The sequence below is a fragment of the Scyliorhinus canicula genome, chromosome 5, assembly GCF_902713615.1.
Source record: "Scyliorhinus canicula chromosome 5, sScyCan1.1, whole genome shotgun sequence".
NCBI classification, from domain to species: domain Eukaryota; kingdom Metazoa; phylum Chordata; class Chondrichthyes; order Carcharhiniformes; family Scyliorhinidae; genus Scyliorhinus; species Scyliorhinus canicula.
Window position 1 is genome coordinate 61,167,697 of NC_052150.1, and position 16,727 is coordinate 61,184,423.

At 45.7% G+C, this 16,727-nt stretch overlaps 1 protein-coding gene across 1 annotated transcript in view; it reads right to left on the bottom strand.

Moving 5' to 3' along the window:
• The window catches only part of fbxl7 (F-box and leucine-rich repeat protein 7), a 450,891-nt gene extending 437,972 nt beyond the window's left edge, over positions 1–12,919 (bottom strand). Inside the window, exon 1 of the mRNA XM_038797153.1 lies at positions 12,543–12,919. Within this exon, the coding sequence (XP_038653081.1) occupies positions 12,543–12,579 (37 nt within the window). The 5' untranslated portion in view covers positions 12,580–12,919. The remainder of the gene's footprint in view (positions 1–12,542) is intronic.
• Positions 12,920–16,727: the final 3,808 nt, after the last annotated feature.

Here is a 16,727-nt window from a genome sequence, read left to right on the forward strand (position 1 = left end):
TTAAGGACAGAAAAGTTGTGGTAAATGGTAATTTTCAGACTTGGGGGCAATAGGCACTGCTATTCCCCAAGCATCAGTGCCAAGATGGCTGTGTGACTTGAATATTGGAATACAGACAAACATTTAAAAATTTGGCAATTACACTAAATTTGAAGGTGTGGCAGTGAGGATGATACCAATTGAATGCCACAGAATGGGCAGGCAAGTGACAGATGAAATTGAATACAGAGACATATGAAGTGATACATTTTGGCAGAATGGATAGGGAGAAGCAATATAGACTAAATGGCACAGTTCTAAAGAGAGTACAGGGACAGAGTGGTTCATGTGCACAAATCTTTGAAAGTGACATGACATACTGGGAGACTAATTAAAAAGCATATATGGCTTTATATATAGAACCATTGAGTAAAAAAAAGTAAGGAAGGCATGTGAAACCTTTATAAAGCTCTAGTTAGGTCACCTCACTTAAGACGTCTGTGATGGTCCTGAAGAGGGGATCTGCCAGAACTATTCCACGGTTGACAGATTTTAGTTGCAAGGTTATGTTGGAAAAGTTCAGTTTGTTCTCCCTGGAACAAAGAAGATGGATTGGAGATTTGATAGAGATGGACAAGATTGTGGTGGGGTAGACAAAGAAAAGCTGTTCCCATTAACTAGGGTACAAGTACTCAGGGACACAGATTTATGGTTTTGGGCAGGAAATTCAAGTGAGAAATAATGACCTGGAACACACCACCTACAAGGGCAATGCAAGCAGAGACGATCAATACTTTCAAAAGGAAATGAAATGAGCGCTTGAGGGAAATAAACTTGCAGAGCTACAGGGGTGGAGCAAGGACTGACTGGATTGATCTGCAGAGTCTGCATAGATTCAATTGTCCAAATGATCTCCTTCTGTGCCCTAAAAACTCTATGGCACCATCAATGGAAATCACTACGAAAACAGATTGGAATTCTATAATCATTTTCATCTTCTCCCAAAGTTACAGTAAGATAGACACTTTTAAACACTGTTTTCCATAAATTGTAATAGAGGCACCTATAACATGTTAAATAAAATTATGCCTCTTATAATTCTTTCTAATACCCTCACTACAGTTCAAATTTACGATATTCAACATCAATGATATATATTTTTTAAAGTATCAATGTAAAATACAACTTGTAAGTCCTTGAAAGCAATGCTTTTAGTCCTCACATAATTAGAGGATTACAGTACCAAGCACTGAACTGTAATTATAAACTGCCTGTAGTTCTCCTGTAGGATCACAATTGGGTTAAACAAATTCTTGTCAAAAAATCAGAAACACATTGACATCACCCACTTATGTTTTAAAAAGGAGAATTTCTCAAATTCTCCCCTTCCTGTATGATTCACCATACTATATAGAATCATAGAGTGACATTTTTCAGGTGGCCATTTAGTCCATCATTCCTCTGCCTGTGTCTTTGGTAGAGTTATCCAGTTAATCCCATCCTCCTGCTCTTTTGCCATAGCCCTGTGTTCATTTCTTACAATTGAATCTGCCTCCACTCCACTTTCAGGAACAACGCAGTGTACATAAAAAAAAATTCTCACCTTACTTTTAGCAATCATTCTATTCCTTAATCTATTTTCTTTTTTTTTAAATAAGTTCAGAGTATCCAGTTTTTTTTTCCCATTTAAGGGGCAATTTAGCATGGCCAGTCCACCTGCCCTGCACATCTTTTGCATTGTGGGGCTGAGACCCAAGCAAACACGGGGAGAATGTGCAAACTCCACATGGACTACTTAATTTATTTTTATTTTGACTATCAAAACCATTCATAATTTTGAACACCTCTATCATCTCCTGTTAATCTTCTTTGCTCTAAGGAGAACACAAGCAGCTTATTGTCCCCTCATGAGCTGAAGTCTCTCATCCCGGATATCAATATAGTGGGAAAGGAGGCAGGAGGATCCAAATGGATCATGACCCATTTGTACCCCATTAACGGGCTAGACACCGGATTCTCCACTCCTCCATCATGTTCCAGCCCTCTCGGCCAGGATTCACATGGGCGTAGATTGTACAAGTATTGGCCAGCGCAGCCCTGATGCAATGAACCTCACGGTGGGCCAAGGGGATAAGTATTTAAGGCAGGTGCCCCAAAGTCCATCGGAGGACCCCCCTCTCCCCCACAATGCAAATCATGCCCACCTTACCCCCATCACACCCCGCCACCAGACCTTCCCCTTCAGAGACCCCTAGAGACCTGCAATGTTTATAAACACCTAGGAGTTAAGTACTTTCACTTCCTCTTTTTCTCAGCAGAAAGCACTTAAATGCTTTTGATGCGGTTAGGAGTGGTCAATCACAGCTAGATGCTTATAAACATTACAGTTTGGTTCACTGCAGGCTACTTGAGATCCATTCAAGCATGAAGTGAAATGAAAATAATTAATCCAGACATCTGGCTGTCTGGAAGCTGTCAATGGTAGGCTACTAATAGCTGTTTCTCTTTAAAGTGAATAGAGGCCTTGCAGATCAATGGATTAGAAGGGGTTTAAAGCACTGTGCTGCAGTTTTGGCTTTCTATGAAGTAGCAGCTGCTCCTTTCTAGACATCTGTATGAGGCAACAGGTGTAAGGGACATGATAGCAATAGTTCAGTGATATTCTTTAATGTTTCTGCCTGGATTTGCTCTTTCGCTTCCTGGTAGGGAATGACATATTGGGGGGCGGGGGTAGAAAGGGTGGAGAATGACCCAACGTGTCAGTGGGGCGGGGGGGGAGCACGATTTGAGTTGTAGGGAGGGGGGGGCTCAGCAGTCAGACATAGTTGTAGGGCCGCCATTGTGCACGGGCCGCCCAAAAGCGGTATTCATGATGGAATCCTTTGCAATCCGCTCCATGCATAAAGTTTGTGTTGCTGGGGAGAGTAAATCGCTTGTGGGTGTCGCTCCTCCCGCCAGCGAGAACCACAAGTGATTCAGCTCCGGCAGCAGAACATAGTCTCCCAAATGGGGAATTCAGCCAGTATCTTTTCTACACCCTCTCCAAGGATTTCACATCCATTCCGAAGTGTGTCGTCCACAACTGAACACAATATGTCAACCAGGGCCTAAACAATGATTTATAAAGATTTAGCATAACTTTGTTAATTAAATAATAGAATATAACGGTAAGAAAGTGGAGGGTCCTCTATGATTTTTAATAACCTTCTCAACTAATGTTCTTTACAGAAGGAAGTCTGCCGTCCTACCTAGTCCAGCCCACATATGACGCCAGATCATCGCCAACGTCGTTAACTCTTAACTTGCTCTCTGAAGTGTCTTAGTAAGCCATTAAGTTTAAAGACAAATAGGGTTGGCAAACAAATGCAAGTGATACCCGCAACCCATGAAAGAATTTTAAAAGGCTTGCAGTCACCTTCAAAGACTTGTGAACATACACCTTGATGTCTCAGTTCCTGCAGCATCATTAAAATTATATCAATTAGATCATATTGCCTCCCCTCATTCCTCCTATCAAAATACATAATTTCACACTTCTCTATATTAAATTTCATCTGTCACTTTGCACGCCTATATCCTCCTGAACACTGAGTTTTATATCATATGCAAACTTGAAGATTGTATTGCCAGTTCAAATCATTCCCGTCAAAAATGGCAGTGGTCCCAACAAAGGACTACTTTCGTGCCAAAGAGCATAAGACAGATGGTTAAGCAATCACACAACAAAAGGATCAGATTTTAAGTTCTGCAATCCTGACATATCCAGTCATGAACAGCAGTGGACAATTAAAAAACTCACTGGAGGAGGAGGCTCAACATATATTTCTATCCTCAATGATAGGGATTCCCGAACAGCAGTGCTAAAGACAAGGCTGATGTGTTTGCAGCCATATTTATCCAGAAGTGCCGAGTTGATGATCTATCTCAGTCTCCTCCAGAGGACTCCAGCATCATAGATGTCAGTCTTCAGCTAATTCAATCCAATCCATGTAATATTATGAAATGACTGAAGACATTTGATACTGCAAAGGCCATGGGTCCTGACAATATTCCAGCATTAGGGCTGAAGAATTGTGCTCCAGAACTAGCCGTGTCTCAAGCTAACTTGTTTCAGGACAGCTACAACACTGGCATCTGCCCGGGAATGTAGAAAATTGCACAGGTGTCTCCTATACATGAAGAGCAGGACAAATCCCAACTAGCCAATTAACACCATCAGTCTATTCTTGATCATTAGCAAAGTGATGGAAGGTGTCATCGAGGGTGCTATCAAGTAACACGCAGTTATGATCTGCTCATTGATGCTCAGTTTGCGTTCTGCCAAGGTCACTCAGCACCACACCACATTACAGCCTTAGTCCAAACATGCACAAAAGAGCTGAACTCAAAGATGAGGCGAGAATGACTTCCCTTAATATCAAGGCAATATTAGCTGTTTCTCTTTGAAGTGAATAGAGGCCTTGCAGATCAATGGATTAGAAGGGGTTTAAAGCACTGTGCTGCAGTTTTGGCTTTCTATGAAGTAGCAGCTGCTCCTTTCTAGGCATCTGTATGAGGCAGCAGGTGTAAGGGACATGATAGCAATAGTTCAGTGATATTCTTTACTATTTCTGCCTGGATTTGCTCTAGCTTCCTGGCAGGGAATGACATATTGACCAAGTGTGACATCAAGGAACCCGAGCAAAACTGAAGTCAATGGGAATTGGGGGGAAACTCTCCATTTGCTGGGTCATACCTAACACAAAGGAAGATGGTTGTGGTGGTTGGAGGTTAATCACCTCAGACCCAACACATCACTGCAGGAGTTCCTCAGGGTGGTGTGCTAGGTCCAACTATCTTCAGCTGCTTCATTTATGACATTTCCTCCATCATAAGGTCAGAAGTGGAGATGTTCACTGATGACTGCACAATGTTCAGCACCACTGGTGATTCCTCAGATACTGAAGCAGTTCATGTCGATAGGCAGCGAGGCGTGGACAACATTCAGGCATGGACTGGTAAGTGACCAGTAACATTCATGCCATACAAGTGCCAGGCTATGACCATCTCCAACAAGAGAGAATTTAATCATCTCCACTTGACATTTAATGGCATTACCGTCCCTGAATTCCCCCCACTATCAACATCCCGGGCTGTACCATTGACCAGAAACTGAACTGAACTTGCCATATAAATACTGTGGCGACAAGAGCAGGTCAGAGACTAAGAATTCTGCAGAGAGTTACACAGTTCCTGACACCCTAAAGTCTGTCCACCACCTGCAAGGCACAATGCAGGAATGTGATAGCACATTTCCAACTTGCCTGGATGGAAGCAGCTCCAACAACACTCAAAGCATCTGGCACCATCCAAAACCAAACAGCCCACTTGATTGGCATCCCATCCAGCACCTTCAGCATTTATTCCCCCTCCACCAATGCACAGTGTCAGCAGTGTGTACCATCTGTAAGATGCACTGCAGGAACCCATCATTGCTCCCGCGACAGTATCTTCCCAACCCACGACTTCTGATTTAGCTCACTAGGCTAAATCGCTGGTTTTTAAAGCAGACCAAGCAGGCCAGCAGCACGGTTCGATTTCCGTACCAGCCTCCCCGGACAGGCGCCAGAATGTGGCGACTAGGGGCTTTTCATAGTAACTTAATTGAAGCCTACTCGTGACAATAAGCAATTTTCATTTCATTTTTCATTTCTACCAGCTGAAAGGACAAGGGTAGCAGATGCCTGGGAACATTATCACCTACAAGATCCCCCTCCAAGCCACATGCTCATTTGGAACTATACTGTCGTTCCTTCACTTTACATAGAACATAGAACAGTACAGCACAGAACAGGCCCTTCGGCCCTCAATGTTGTGCCGAGCCATGATCACCCTACTCAAACCCACGTATCCACCCTATACCCGTAACCCAACAACCTCCCCCTTAACCTTACTTTTATTAGGACACTACGGGCAATTTAGCATGGCCAATCCACCTAACCCGCACATCTTTGGACTGTGGGAGGAAACCGGAGCACCCGGAGGAAACCCACGCACACAGGGAGAGGACGTGCAGACTCCACACAGACAGTGACCCAGCCGGGAATCGAACCTGGGACCCTGGAGCTGTGAAGCATTTATGCTAACCACCATGCTACCCTGCTGCCCTAGGTCTTTGACTGGGTCAAATTCTGAAATTCCCTTCTCAACAGCACGGTGGATGTATCTACAATATATGGACTGCAATGGTTCAAGAAGGTAGCTCACCATCAATTTCTGAAAGACAATTATGGAAGGTCAATAAATGCTGGCCTAGTCAGTGACACACACATTGTGAAATATTTTTTTAAACCCTAGAGAATACCACTGTGTACTGCTCTTTTGTCCGAAAAAAAATGACCTTTCCCCAGATATTGCTGATTTCTATGCCGTAGTCAAATTTGTATCCATCGCTTTAATTTTCCTGAGAAGATTATCATGTGGTACTTTGTCAAACACCTTTTGAAAATCCATGGGCTGGGATTTTCTTTGAGTCCTGACCCCACACTGCCTTAGGAGAGTCACGGAATTTTGTGCATTTTCCTGTAAATTGGCAGGAAGACTTGTTTGTTGTCAAATGAAATTAAATGAAAATCGCTTATTGTCACGAGTGGACACCTGGAAGAGATGTGGCTGGGCCATAGTATGTGTTTTCCCATTGACCCCATAAATGCTCCCAGATTACTTGACAATTTACATACAATAGTGTTCCAGTGCTACTCACTTGCATCTCCTTGTGACAGAATGGGTTTCTCCTCATACCATTTCATGGAATTACATTTTGACAGCCAAGAAGTCTGCAAGCCCATTGTGCACTAGGCTTCAGCAGTTACTTGGACAATGACAGCCATAGAATCATAGAATCCCTACACTGCAGAAAGAGGCCATTCGGCCCATCAAGTCTGTATCGACCGTATGAAAGAGCACCCCATCTAGGCACATGCCCCACCCTATCCCATCACCCAGGAACCCCACCTAACCTTTTGGACAATTTAGCATGGCCAGTCCACCTAATCTGTAAATCTTTGGACTGTGGGAGGAAACCGGAGCACCTGGAGGAAGCCCACGCCGACATCAGGAGAATGTACAAACTCCACACAGTAACCCAAGGCTGGAATTGAATCTGGGTCACTGACGCTGTGAAGCAGCAGTGCTAATCATTGTGCTGCCATGCCGCCCCATAAGAAATATCTCTGCATTTTAATGTCTTCTCAATGAAATGTTCTGAATGATCCTTCATATTTTAATATCCTGAGCAGTCAAGCAGGGTAACTTCCAGCCTTGTGTAGTTCCACATATTGGCATAACTGAAGCTGTCACCTGACCTCTCAACTTCATTTTGTCTCAACAGAGATTGCCCATTGAGTGTTTAAAGATGTCCATTTTCCATAGACACATGAATATAGCTTTGTGGGCATGACACAATAGACAAGTGCCTCTCTGAGCGTTCCAACTGTTTATGGGCCCACATCAAGACTGGCTGGAATCCCTCCTGCATTGCAATAAAGAAGCACGTTGCCAGCGTGCCTCTTGACTGTATAACCGAGTGACTGTATTTGGGAATTTGGTCCAAAATGGAAATTTGGTGCACAGGGGGAAAGAGGTTCTTTAGCTAAGGTTTACTGCAAGTAGTAAAGTGTGTTGAGTGGGGGGGTTTCAGTGAAGGGTCGAGAGAAGATGCTTTTTTTTCTCTTCTACTCCTTTTCACTCTCCAGTATTAGATTTCCCCATTGCTGCAGCAGAAAACATAAGGAAATCAGTAACTAGTATTATTAGAAACTAAGTTTTAGCAGTATTTTACACACTCAATTGTTTTATCAGCATTGTTAAGTTTACTTGCAGTGCCAAAACCTATTGGGTGGTGTAGGCTTTATTAATTATGAATTAATTATCATTTATCAATTGCACATGGAGATGACAAGGCAGCTGATGTGCTGCAATTGCAGGATGTGGGAGCTTCTGGATACCAGTGTGATCCAGGGCGAACACTTCTGCAGTAAGTGCTTGCAGCTGCAGGAACTTTGTCGCCGAGCTATTGAGCTGGAGGTCAAGTTGGCGACATTGCAGCACAATGGGGAGGGGGAAAGTTACCGAGACATTTTATTCTAGGAGGCAGTCACACCCTTGGGTTGCGAGTGGTCAGGTACAGAGGGTGTGACTGCCAGTGAGGCAGGTAAGGGGAACCAGAGGGCAAGATTGCGGGAGCCTTAGCCTTTGCAATTGTCCAAGGGTTTGAGGTTTTTTTCAGCTTATCTGAATGAGAGTGGAGGCTGCTGTGTAGATGAGCAAGCTGACCCATGGCACCATGCTAAGGGAAACCATTCAAGCTGGGGTGATGGGTCAGGGGGCGAAGAGAGTGTTACAAGGAATGTAGAGGTAGTAGGAGATTGCATAGTCAGAGGGATTGACACCAGCAGCAAAGAGAGTGAGCCTAGACAGATATAATATCTGGACAGAGACAGGGGCCGGGATTCTCCCCTACCCGGCGGGGCGGGGGGTCCCAGCGTATTGGAGTGGCGTCAACCACTCCAGCGTCGGGCCTCCCAAAGGTGCGGAGAATTCCGCACCATTAGGGGCCAAGCCCTCACATTGATGGGCTAGGGCCACGCCGGAGTGGTTACCGCTCTGCCGACCGGCGCGAACGGCCTTTGGCGCCCTGCCAGCTGGGACCGAAAGGCCTTCGCCGGCCGGCGAAAGTCCGCCATGCGCCGGTGCGTCAGCGGCTGCTAACGTCATGCCGGCGCATGCGCAAGGGAAGGGGTCTCTTCCGCCCCCGCCATGGTGAAGGTCATTGCGCAGGCGGAAGAAAAAAAGAGTGCCCCCACGGCACAGGCCCGCCCGCCGATCAGTGGGCCCCGATCGCGGGCCAGGCCACCGTGGGGGCACCCCCCCCCCCCCCCAGGGTCAGATCGCCCCGCGCCCCCCCCAGGACCCCGGAGCCCGCCCGTGCCGCCAATCCCGCCGGCACCAGAGGTGTTTTGATTCCCGCCGGCAGGAGAGGCCTATCAGCGGCGGGACTTTGGCCCATCACGGGCCGGAGAATCACCGCGGGGGGCCCGCCGACCGGCGCAGCGCGATTCCCGCCCTGCCGATTCCCGGGTGGCGGAGAATTCGGGCCACGGCGGGGGAGAGATTGACGCCAGTCCCGGTTGATTCTCCGACCCCCCGGTGGGTCGGAGAATTCCGCCCAGCATTCTGGACATCTTACAGAGCTAAAGAGGAACTTAGAGGGTGGGGAAAGACTTAGTCGTCGTGGCCCATGTAGGTGCCAATGACTTAGGTAGGACAAAGGACATTCTGCATTGTCAGAATGAGGATCTTGGCACCAAGTGAAGAAACAGAACATCAAAAGACATAAGCTCCAGATTATTACCTGAGCCGCCAGCAAAACGGCATCAGGAAAATTAGATCAGGAAGAGGAATGTATGGCTCAGACTGGTGTAGGAGAGGTGGGCACAAGCATCACTACTGGGGAAAGTGGATCTGTACCTTTGGGACAATCTATGTCTGAACCGTGCTGAGCCCAATGTTCTTGTGAGCTGCAGAACTAGGGTAAGAGAGAGGGTTTCAAACTATGTAGTGGGTGCAAGGAATCAAATTTGGGAAGATGTTGTAAATTAAAAAGTGGTACAAGACAAATAGAGAAAGATTATATAACAGTAAATGAAAAACAGACTACGACAGGAAGGGATAGAGAGTACAAATCTAACAGTAAATCACCAGATGGGACTAGAGGTAATAAAAAGAATAAAAGGATAAAACTAAAGGCTCTGGGCATTTTCCAGTGCAGCACTCCCCCATCGGCAGTGGGATTCTCCATCTCAGCAGCCGGCCAATGGTGTTTCCCATTGTGCGCACCCCACTGCATCGGAAAATCCGCTGGCACGAGTGCACCTCCGGTGAAACGGAGGATCCTGCCAATGGAGGATCCAGCCTTCTGTATCTGAATGCACAAAGCCTGAAAAATAAACCATGAACTGAGACCACATATAGAAAGAAAGAAATATGATTTGATGGCCATTACAGAGACATAGCTCCAAGAGGACATGAGTTGGCGCGTGAACATTAAAGGGTACAGGACCTTTCGGAACGACACGAAGGATTAAAATGATGGAGGGATGACTATTAGTTAATGATGGTATTAGCACAATAGAGAGGGATTACATAATTTCAGAAAACCAGGGTGTGGAAATGGTTTGGGTAGAGATGAGAAATATTAGAGGAAAGATGTCACTTGTGGGAGTCATGTACAGGCCCTCTTAACAGTGACCACATGATAAGCTGAAGCATAAAGGGAAAAAAAATGGGAGCTTTTCAGAAAGGTGATAATTGTAGGAGATTTTAAGTTACCTCTGAGAGTTAAATAAGGGCAATTAGGAAGGCATGAAAGCAGTGCTGGTTAAAGTGAATTGTTAAATTAGGTTAAGGACTAAGTCAACAGAGATGCGGTTGCAAACATATGAGGGATTATTTCAGAACACACAAAATAGATGAATTCCAACGCGAAAGAAGTCCTTGGCAAGGACACCCCATCTGTAGTTAACTAGAAAGGTTAAAGATAGTATGAAATTAAAAGGGCAGCACGGTGGTGCAGCGGTTAGCATTGCTGCCTCACGGCGCCGAGGTCCCAGGTTCGATCCCCCGGCTCTGGGTCACTGTCTGTGTGGAGTTTGCACATTCTCCCCGTGTTTGCGTGGGTTTCGCCCCCACGACCCAAAGATGTGAAAGGTAGGTGGATTGGCCATGCTAAATTGCTCCTTAATTGGAAAAAATTAATTGGGTAATCTAAATTTTTTTTAAAGAAATTAAAAATAAAACATATAATTGTGCAAAAATAGATGGCAGGTCAGAAGATTGCACAGAATATAAGGAACAGCAAAGAATGACTGAAAAATTAACAAGGAGAGAAAAAATAGAGTATTTGATAAAGCTAATCAGATACATATAAACAGATACTTGGGGATGGCCCAAGTGATGTATACAGCATTTTAATACAAGGTCTTTCCTCTCTTTGGATTTCTGCACAACACAGCATCTAATGCAAAGAAACTGGAATGGATTTGAAAGTGGAATGTGAACACTAAATTAAAGATGGCATAGTAGTATAAATACTCTCTTTGTCAAAAGAAGCTTTTGTGTTACAGCTGATAAGCTTGATAAATCAAATGGCAAATTTGTGCTCCCAGCATGGGCCTTACATGCTGTGCATACTGGGAATTCAGACACGGAAGTGTGCAGGCCATGCAAGATTGTCATCCTGTTTTAACTTAACCTAATGCTGAATTACACTTTAAATCCTGATATCTGAGAAGCTAAATTGCTGTTTCCATCACATTGCTTTCCTTTCTGTCACATTCTTTGCATTTTGCTACATGTTAAAGTATGGTATAGGTAAATAATACGTTTCCCTCCAGGAGCTACTACAACTCTGCATTCGTTTTCTTTGTTGGTCCATCACATTCATGTTGAAAGTCAGTTTCACAAAGGATTATGCACTCAGCTTTGACTCCACTTTTTATCCTTGAGTTTTAAATTTAGAATCCGAAGAGGTGGAGAGGGCAATGCCACTAAAGAGACTGAGTGTCACTCAAGCAAACAGGCCTTTCCTGGTGAAAATATTACTTGCTCCATTGTGAATGGTGGTGGGTGACAACCCCACCTCTTAATCTTTAGATACTATTTAATTCTCAACCAAAATAATGTTGTGATTAATTTGGGGGAGTGTAAGCTCTAAAGTTCAAGGCCAAGTCTGAAACGCCCTGAATATTCTGTACATGACGTGTTACCATAGCCCATACTGGAGCCTCAAAATCTGGGATGAACAACAAATGTTCATTTTACAAAGATTTAGCAATGACGTGAGGTATTTCGAAATCTAGAATTAAAATGAAATTCGAGAAACCGGGTCGTACAAAAATTTAAAGTCACGCAACTAAGTTCCGAAAATCAACCCTGACATTCAATCAGAGCTTTAAATCTCAGGAACCATGACTTACTTCGCTCTTCTACTTCCAGGAAATGATTCGTTTTTTAAAAGATTGAAGTAACAACATTTAGATACACGTCTCCGTTGTTAAATTGTAAGGGGCTACACTAAACATTGGACCTGTATGTTTGATTAAATCCAGGTAAATATCAGCGAAGCAAATTGTCAGTCCCCATCAACGGCGCTTTAAACCCATGGGTGCAAAGACTGGGAGGCGCTTCATTCCAGTCCCCGGCTTCAAAACCCAGTTTTCATATTCAGCTGCTTTATATTCAGTTTAGCTTTGGTTATTTTGTCGCGAATTCAGTCACTTTTCCTTCCCGTTTCACTCAGGCAACCCCACTTTTGGAATCAAAGGAAGACAAATAGCCAAAAGCCGTCTGAATGCACACTACCGCAGACACAGAAGTAACATAATAAGTCATTTTAAAAGGAATACGCGACACTGGATGCCTGGAGTCCTGACAAGCTTTCAAGGGAAAAAAAAAACATACTGGGTTAGTCACGTCCTTCCCCAACTTTTATTTACTGAGTGGGTAGCTGGCTGCATGGGACTCACCCTCACTGCCGCACTGTTTGCCATTATTCGCTCCCATCCTCCAGACTTCATACTATATCATCACAGCCCACCGCACCATCCCAAATTCCAGAGAGGGAAAAGGAAACAAGCAGAGCAGGAATCTCGCTGCAAACGGCTTCCAGACTCCAGAAAAGGAGGCGGGGGAAACCCTCAACTCAAATTATAATCCACCGGCGCTCGGCTTTTCCTTCTCCTTCCTGACGGGTTATGAACTATATCCTCCTCATTCGTCCACCCTCTTTATGAGACCAAACTCGAGAGAGAGATCCTGCGCTGGGATTGAAAGATCCGCCGTCCGCCCCAAGTGTCAGCAGCGTCCGAGAGGCTGGAGCGGAGCGTGCCCGTCACTCAGCAACCCAGAGGGGAGAGCTCGAGCACCGCCCAGCTGTCAATCCCCCTCCCCAGGCCCAAGCAAAACAGCCCTCACCCACACTCACAGAGCTCCTCCCGCCCCTTAAAGGAAGCCTCGTGCACAGTCCGCACGGCAGGCGGCAAAGTTATATTTCACAGTCTTACTTTTTCTCACAGTTTCCCTCGGAAAAATGTGCAAGTGGAGATTTCCTCAAGGATCCGTGCACAGAAAATGCATCCCCAATTATAATCCAGGGATGGAAATTTAACATCGCCCTGACTAGAGGTTAACACGGGGTGCGAGGCCGGTGCTGCATCTAACAGCAATTGCAACTTCCACAGGCGGTATCACAACTTCTCATGTTATAGATACATAGAACATACAGTGCAGAAGGAGGCCATTCAGCCCATCAAGTCTGCACCGACCCACTTAAGCCCTCACTTCCACCCTATCCTAGTAACCCAATAACCCCTCCTCACCTTTTTGGACACTAAGGGCAATTTAGAATGGCCAATCCACCTAACCTGCACGTCTTTGGACTGTGGGAGGTAACCGGAGCACCCGGAGGAAACCCACTCAGAAACAGGGAGAACGTGCAGACTCCGCACAGACAGTGACCCAGCGGGGAACCGAACCTGGGACCCTGCCGCTATGAAGCCACAGTGGTATCCACTTGTGCTACTGTGCTGCCCACTAAAAGTCGTCAATAGAGTTTCTGGTTACAAAACTGTTTGCAGTGCCAAAGGGAAACCCAAATGTATGGAGTACCTGGACGTTTTTTTATGGAAACTGCGGGGGCCATCCTGGTGGTGAGGCGGGGGAAGCCGACCCCAGGGGGGGCGTCCTGGTGGGGGGGCGGGGGGATCCGACCCTGGGGAGGGGTCCACGGTGGCCTGGCCCACGATCGGGGCCTACCAATCGGCGGGCGGGCTGGTTCTGTGAGGGCCTATGTTACTCCGCGCCGGAGCCCTGGAGGGCTCCACCATCTTTCCCGGGGACCAGCGTGGAGACTGGAACCCACGTGCATTTGCGAACTCGTGCCGGCCATGGCGTGCATGTACAAATCCGCGCCGGCCATGGCGTGCATGTGCGAAGTCACGGCGGTTTTCGGGCGCCGGAGCTGCAGAGACCACTCCGGCGCGTACTGGCCCCCTGGGAAAGGGATAGCTGCCAGATGAGGTCCATTGACGCCGGAGTGGCCCGCGCCACTTTTCACGCCGGCGTCATAACTTGGCCGCAGGATTGGAGAATCCCGGCCCATCTCTTCACTTCTCACAGACCTGCACTTTACGACTTTGACTTAATTTCTTACCTATTTAATTCAAGGATCATGACCATGCCATGTTTGTTAAAATATTTGCCATTTTAGTAGGTCCATAGTTCGTCGTTTCCTGTTGGTCTTGACTCATGGAAAGGTGGTAGAAACCAGGAATTCGACACACAGGCTGCTTTAGTAACATGTGAGCTGTACAATTGCATGGAGGTGCAAACAAGCCAGGGCCTCTGATCCAGTGAAAAGACACCTACATAAGGTAATAGATGTTTCCTGATCATTCTGCCAGTTTTTTAATAATGTATTATTATAAGGCAATCATTCACCTCTCTGCTTTCTGGACCACAACCAATGTTGTATGTGTACTGCCATGATCCCTTTAATGCCATGGGTTTTAATTATGCCAACAATCTATCATGTGGTACCCCTTTAGAAAGTCCATACGCACAGTAATCACACTACCCTCATTAATGTTTTCTGGTACTCCCATCAAAGAACCTGATCAAGTTAGCCCAATTTATCCCTCTTTAAACAGGGATTTATATTACTCAGTTCTTTGACACCAAGCAAGGCCAGGGATGCCAAGGCGCAAAAAATATTTGGATAAACAGTGCTAAATTAGCAAACAGGAAGTTGGTTTTAGCAAAAAAAGGGAAAGTAAAAAAAGCCTAAATTAAGATTGGTGTGCAGGTATGTGAATGCACAGAATTGCAAAATAAGATTGGTGAGTTAAGGATACTGATAGCCACATGGCAATATGACGTTGTGGTCCTAACAAAGACTTGAGGGCAGCATGGCGGCACAGTGGTGAGCATTGCTGCCTCACAGCGCCGAGGTCCCAGGTTCGATCCCAGCTCTGGGTCACTGTCCGTGTGGAGTTTGCACATTCTCCCTGTGTTTGCGTGGGTTTTGCCCCCACAACCCAAAGATGCGCACGGTAGGTGGATTGGTCATGCTAAATTTCCCCCTAATTGGAAAAAATTAATTGGGTACTCTAAAATTTAAAATACATAACTGAGACTTGGTCCAAAGAAGGGCAGGAATGGGTATTAAATATTCCTGGAGATGTGTTTAGGGAACATGGAAAATGAAAGAATGGAGGTGAAGTAGCAGCATTGATTAAGGCGAACATTACAGTACTGGAGAGAGAGGATATCCCAAAGAGACAAGTCAGCATCTATCAGGCTAGAGCTCAGGGACAAAATATGTGCAATTACAATGCTCATTGTAGTCTATAGGTCATCAATTAGTGGGAAAGATGTACAGGAACACATTTGCAAGGACATCAGAGAAGTGCAAGAATTGGAGAGTTGTTAAAATGGAGGGCTTTAACTATCAAAAATCTAGACTGGGATAGCAGTAGTATAATGGGCAGAGGGGGCAAGAGGTTCTGTAGTGTGTTCAGGAAGATTTTGTACAGCGGTATAGAACATAGAACATAGAACATTACAGCGCAGTACGGGCCCTTCGGCCCTCGATGTTGCGCCTACCCGTGAAACCATCTGAAGCCTATCTGACCTACACTCTTCCATTTTCATCCATATGTCTATCCAGTGACCACTTAAACGCCCTTAAATTTGGCGAGTCTACTACTGTTGCAGGCAGGGCGTTCCACACCCCTACTACTCTCTGAGTAAAGAAACTCCCTCTGACATCTGTCCTACATCTACCACTCCTCAATTTAAAGCTATGTCCCCTCGTGTTGGTCATCACCATCTGAGGAAAAGGACTCTCACTGTCCACCCTATCTAACCCTCTGACTATCTTGTATGTCTCTATTAAGTCACCTCTCAGCCTTCTCCTCTCTAACGAAAACAACCTCAAGTCCCTGAGCCTTCCCTCCATACCAGGCAACATCCTAGTAAATCTCCTCTGAACCCTTTCCAAAGCTTCCACATCCTTCCTATAATGTGGTGACCAGAACTGCACGCAGTACTCCAGGGGCGGCCGCACCAGAGTTTTGTACAGCTGCAGCATGACCTCGTGGCTCCGAAACTCAATCCTCCTACTGATAAAGGCTAGCACACCATATGCCTTCTTAACAGCCCTATTAACCTGGGTGGCAACTTTCAGGGATTTATGTACCTGGATGCCGAGATCTCTCTGTTCATCTACACTACCAAGAATCTTGCCATTAGCCCAGTACTCTGCATTTCTGTTACTCCTTCCAAAGTGAACCACCTCACACTTTTCCGCATTAAACTCCATCTGCCACCTCTCAGCCCAGCTATGCAGCTTATCTATGTCCCTCTGTACCGATAACATCCTTCAGCACTATCCACAACTCCACCGACCTTCGTGTCATCTGCAAATTTACTAACCCATCCTTCTACACCCTCTTCCAGGTCATTTATAAAAATGACAAACAGCAGAGGCCCCAAAACAGATCCTTGCGGTACACCACTAGTAACTGAACTCCAGGATGAACATTTACCATCAACCACCACCCTCTGTCTTCTTTCAGCTAGCCAATTACTGATCCAAACCGCTAAATCACCGTCAATCCCATACTTCCGTATTTTCTGCAATAGCCTACCGT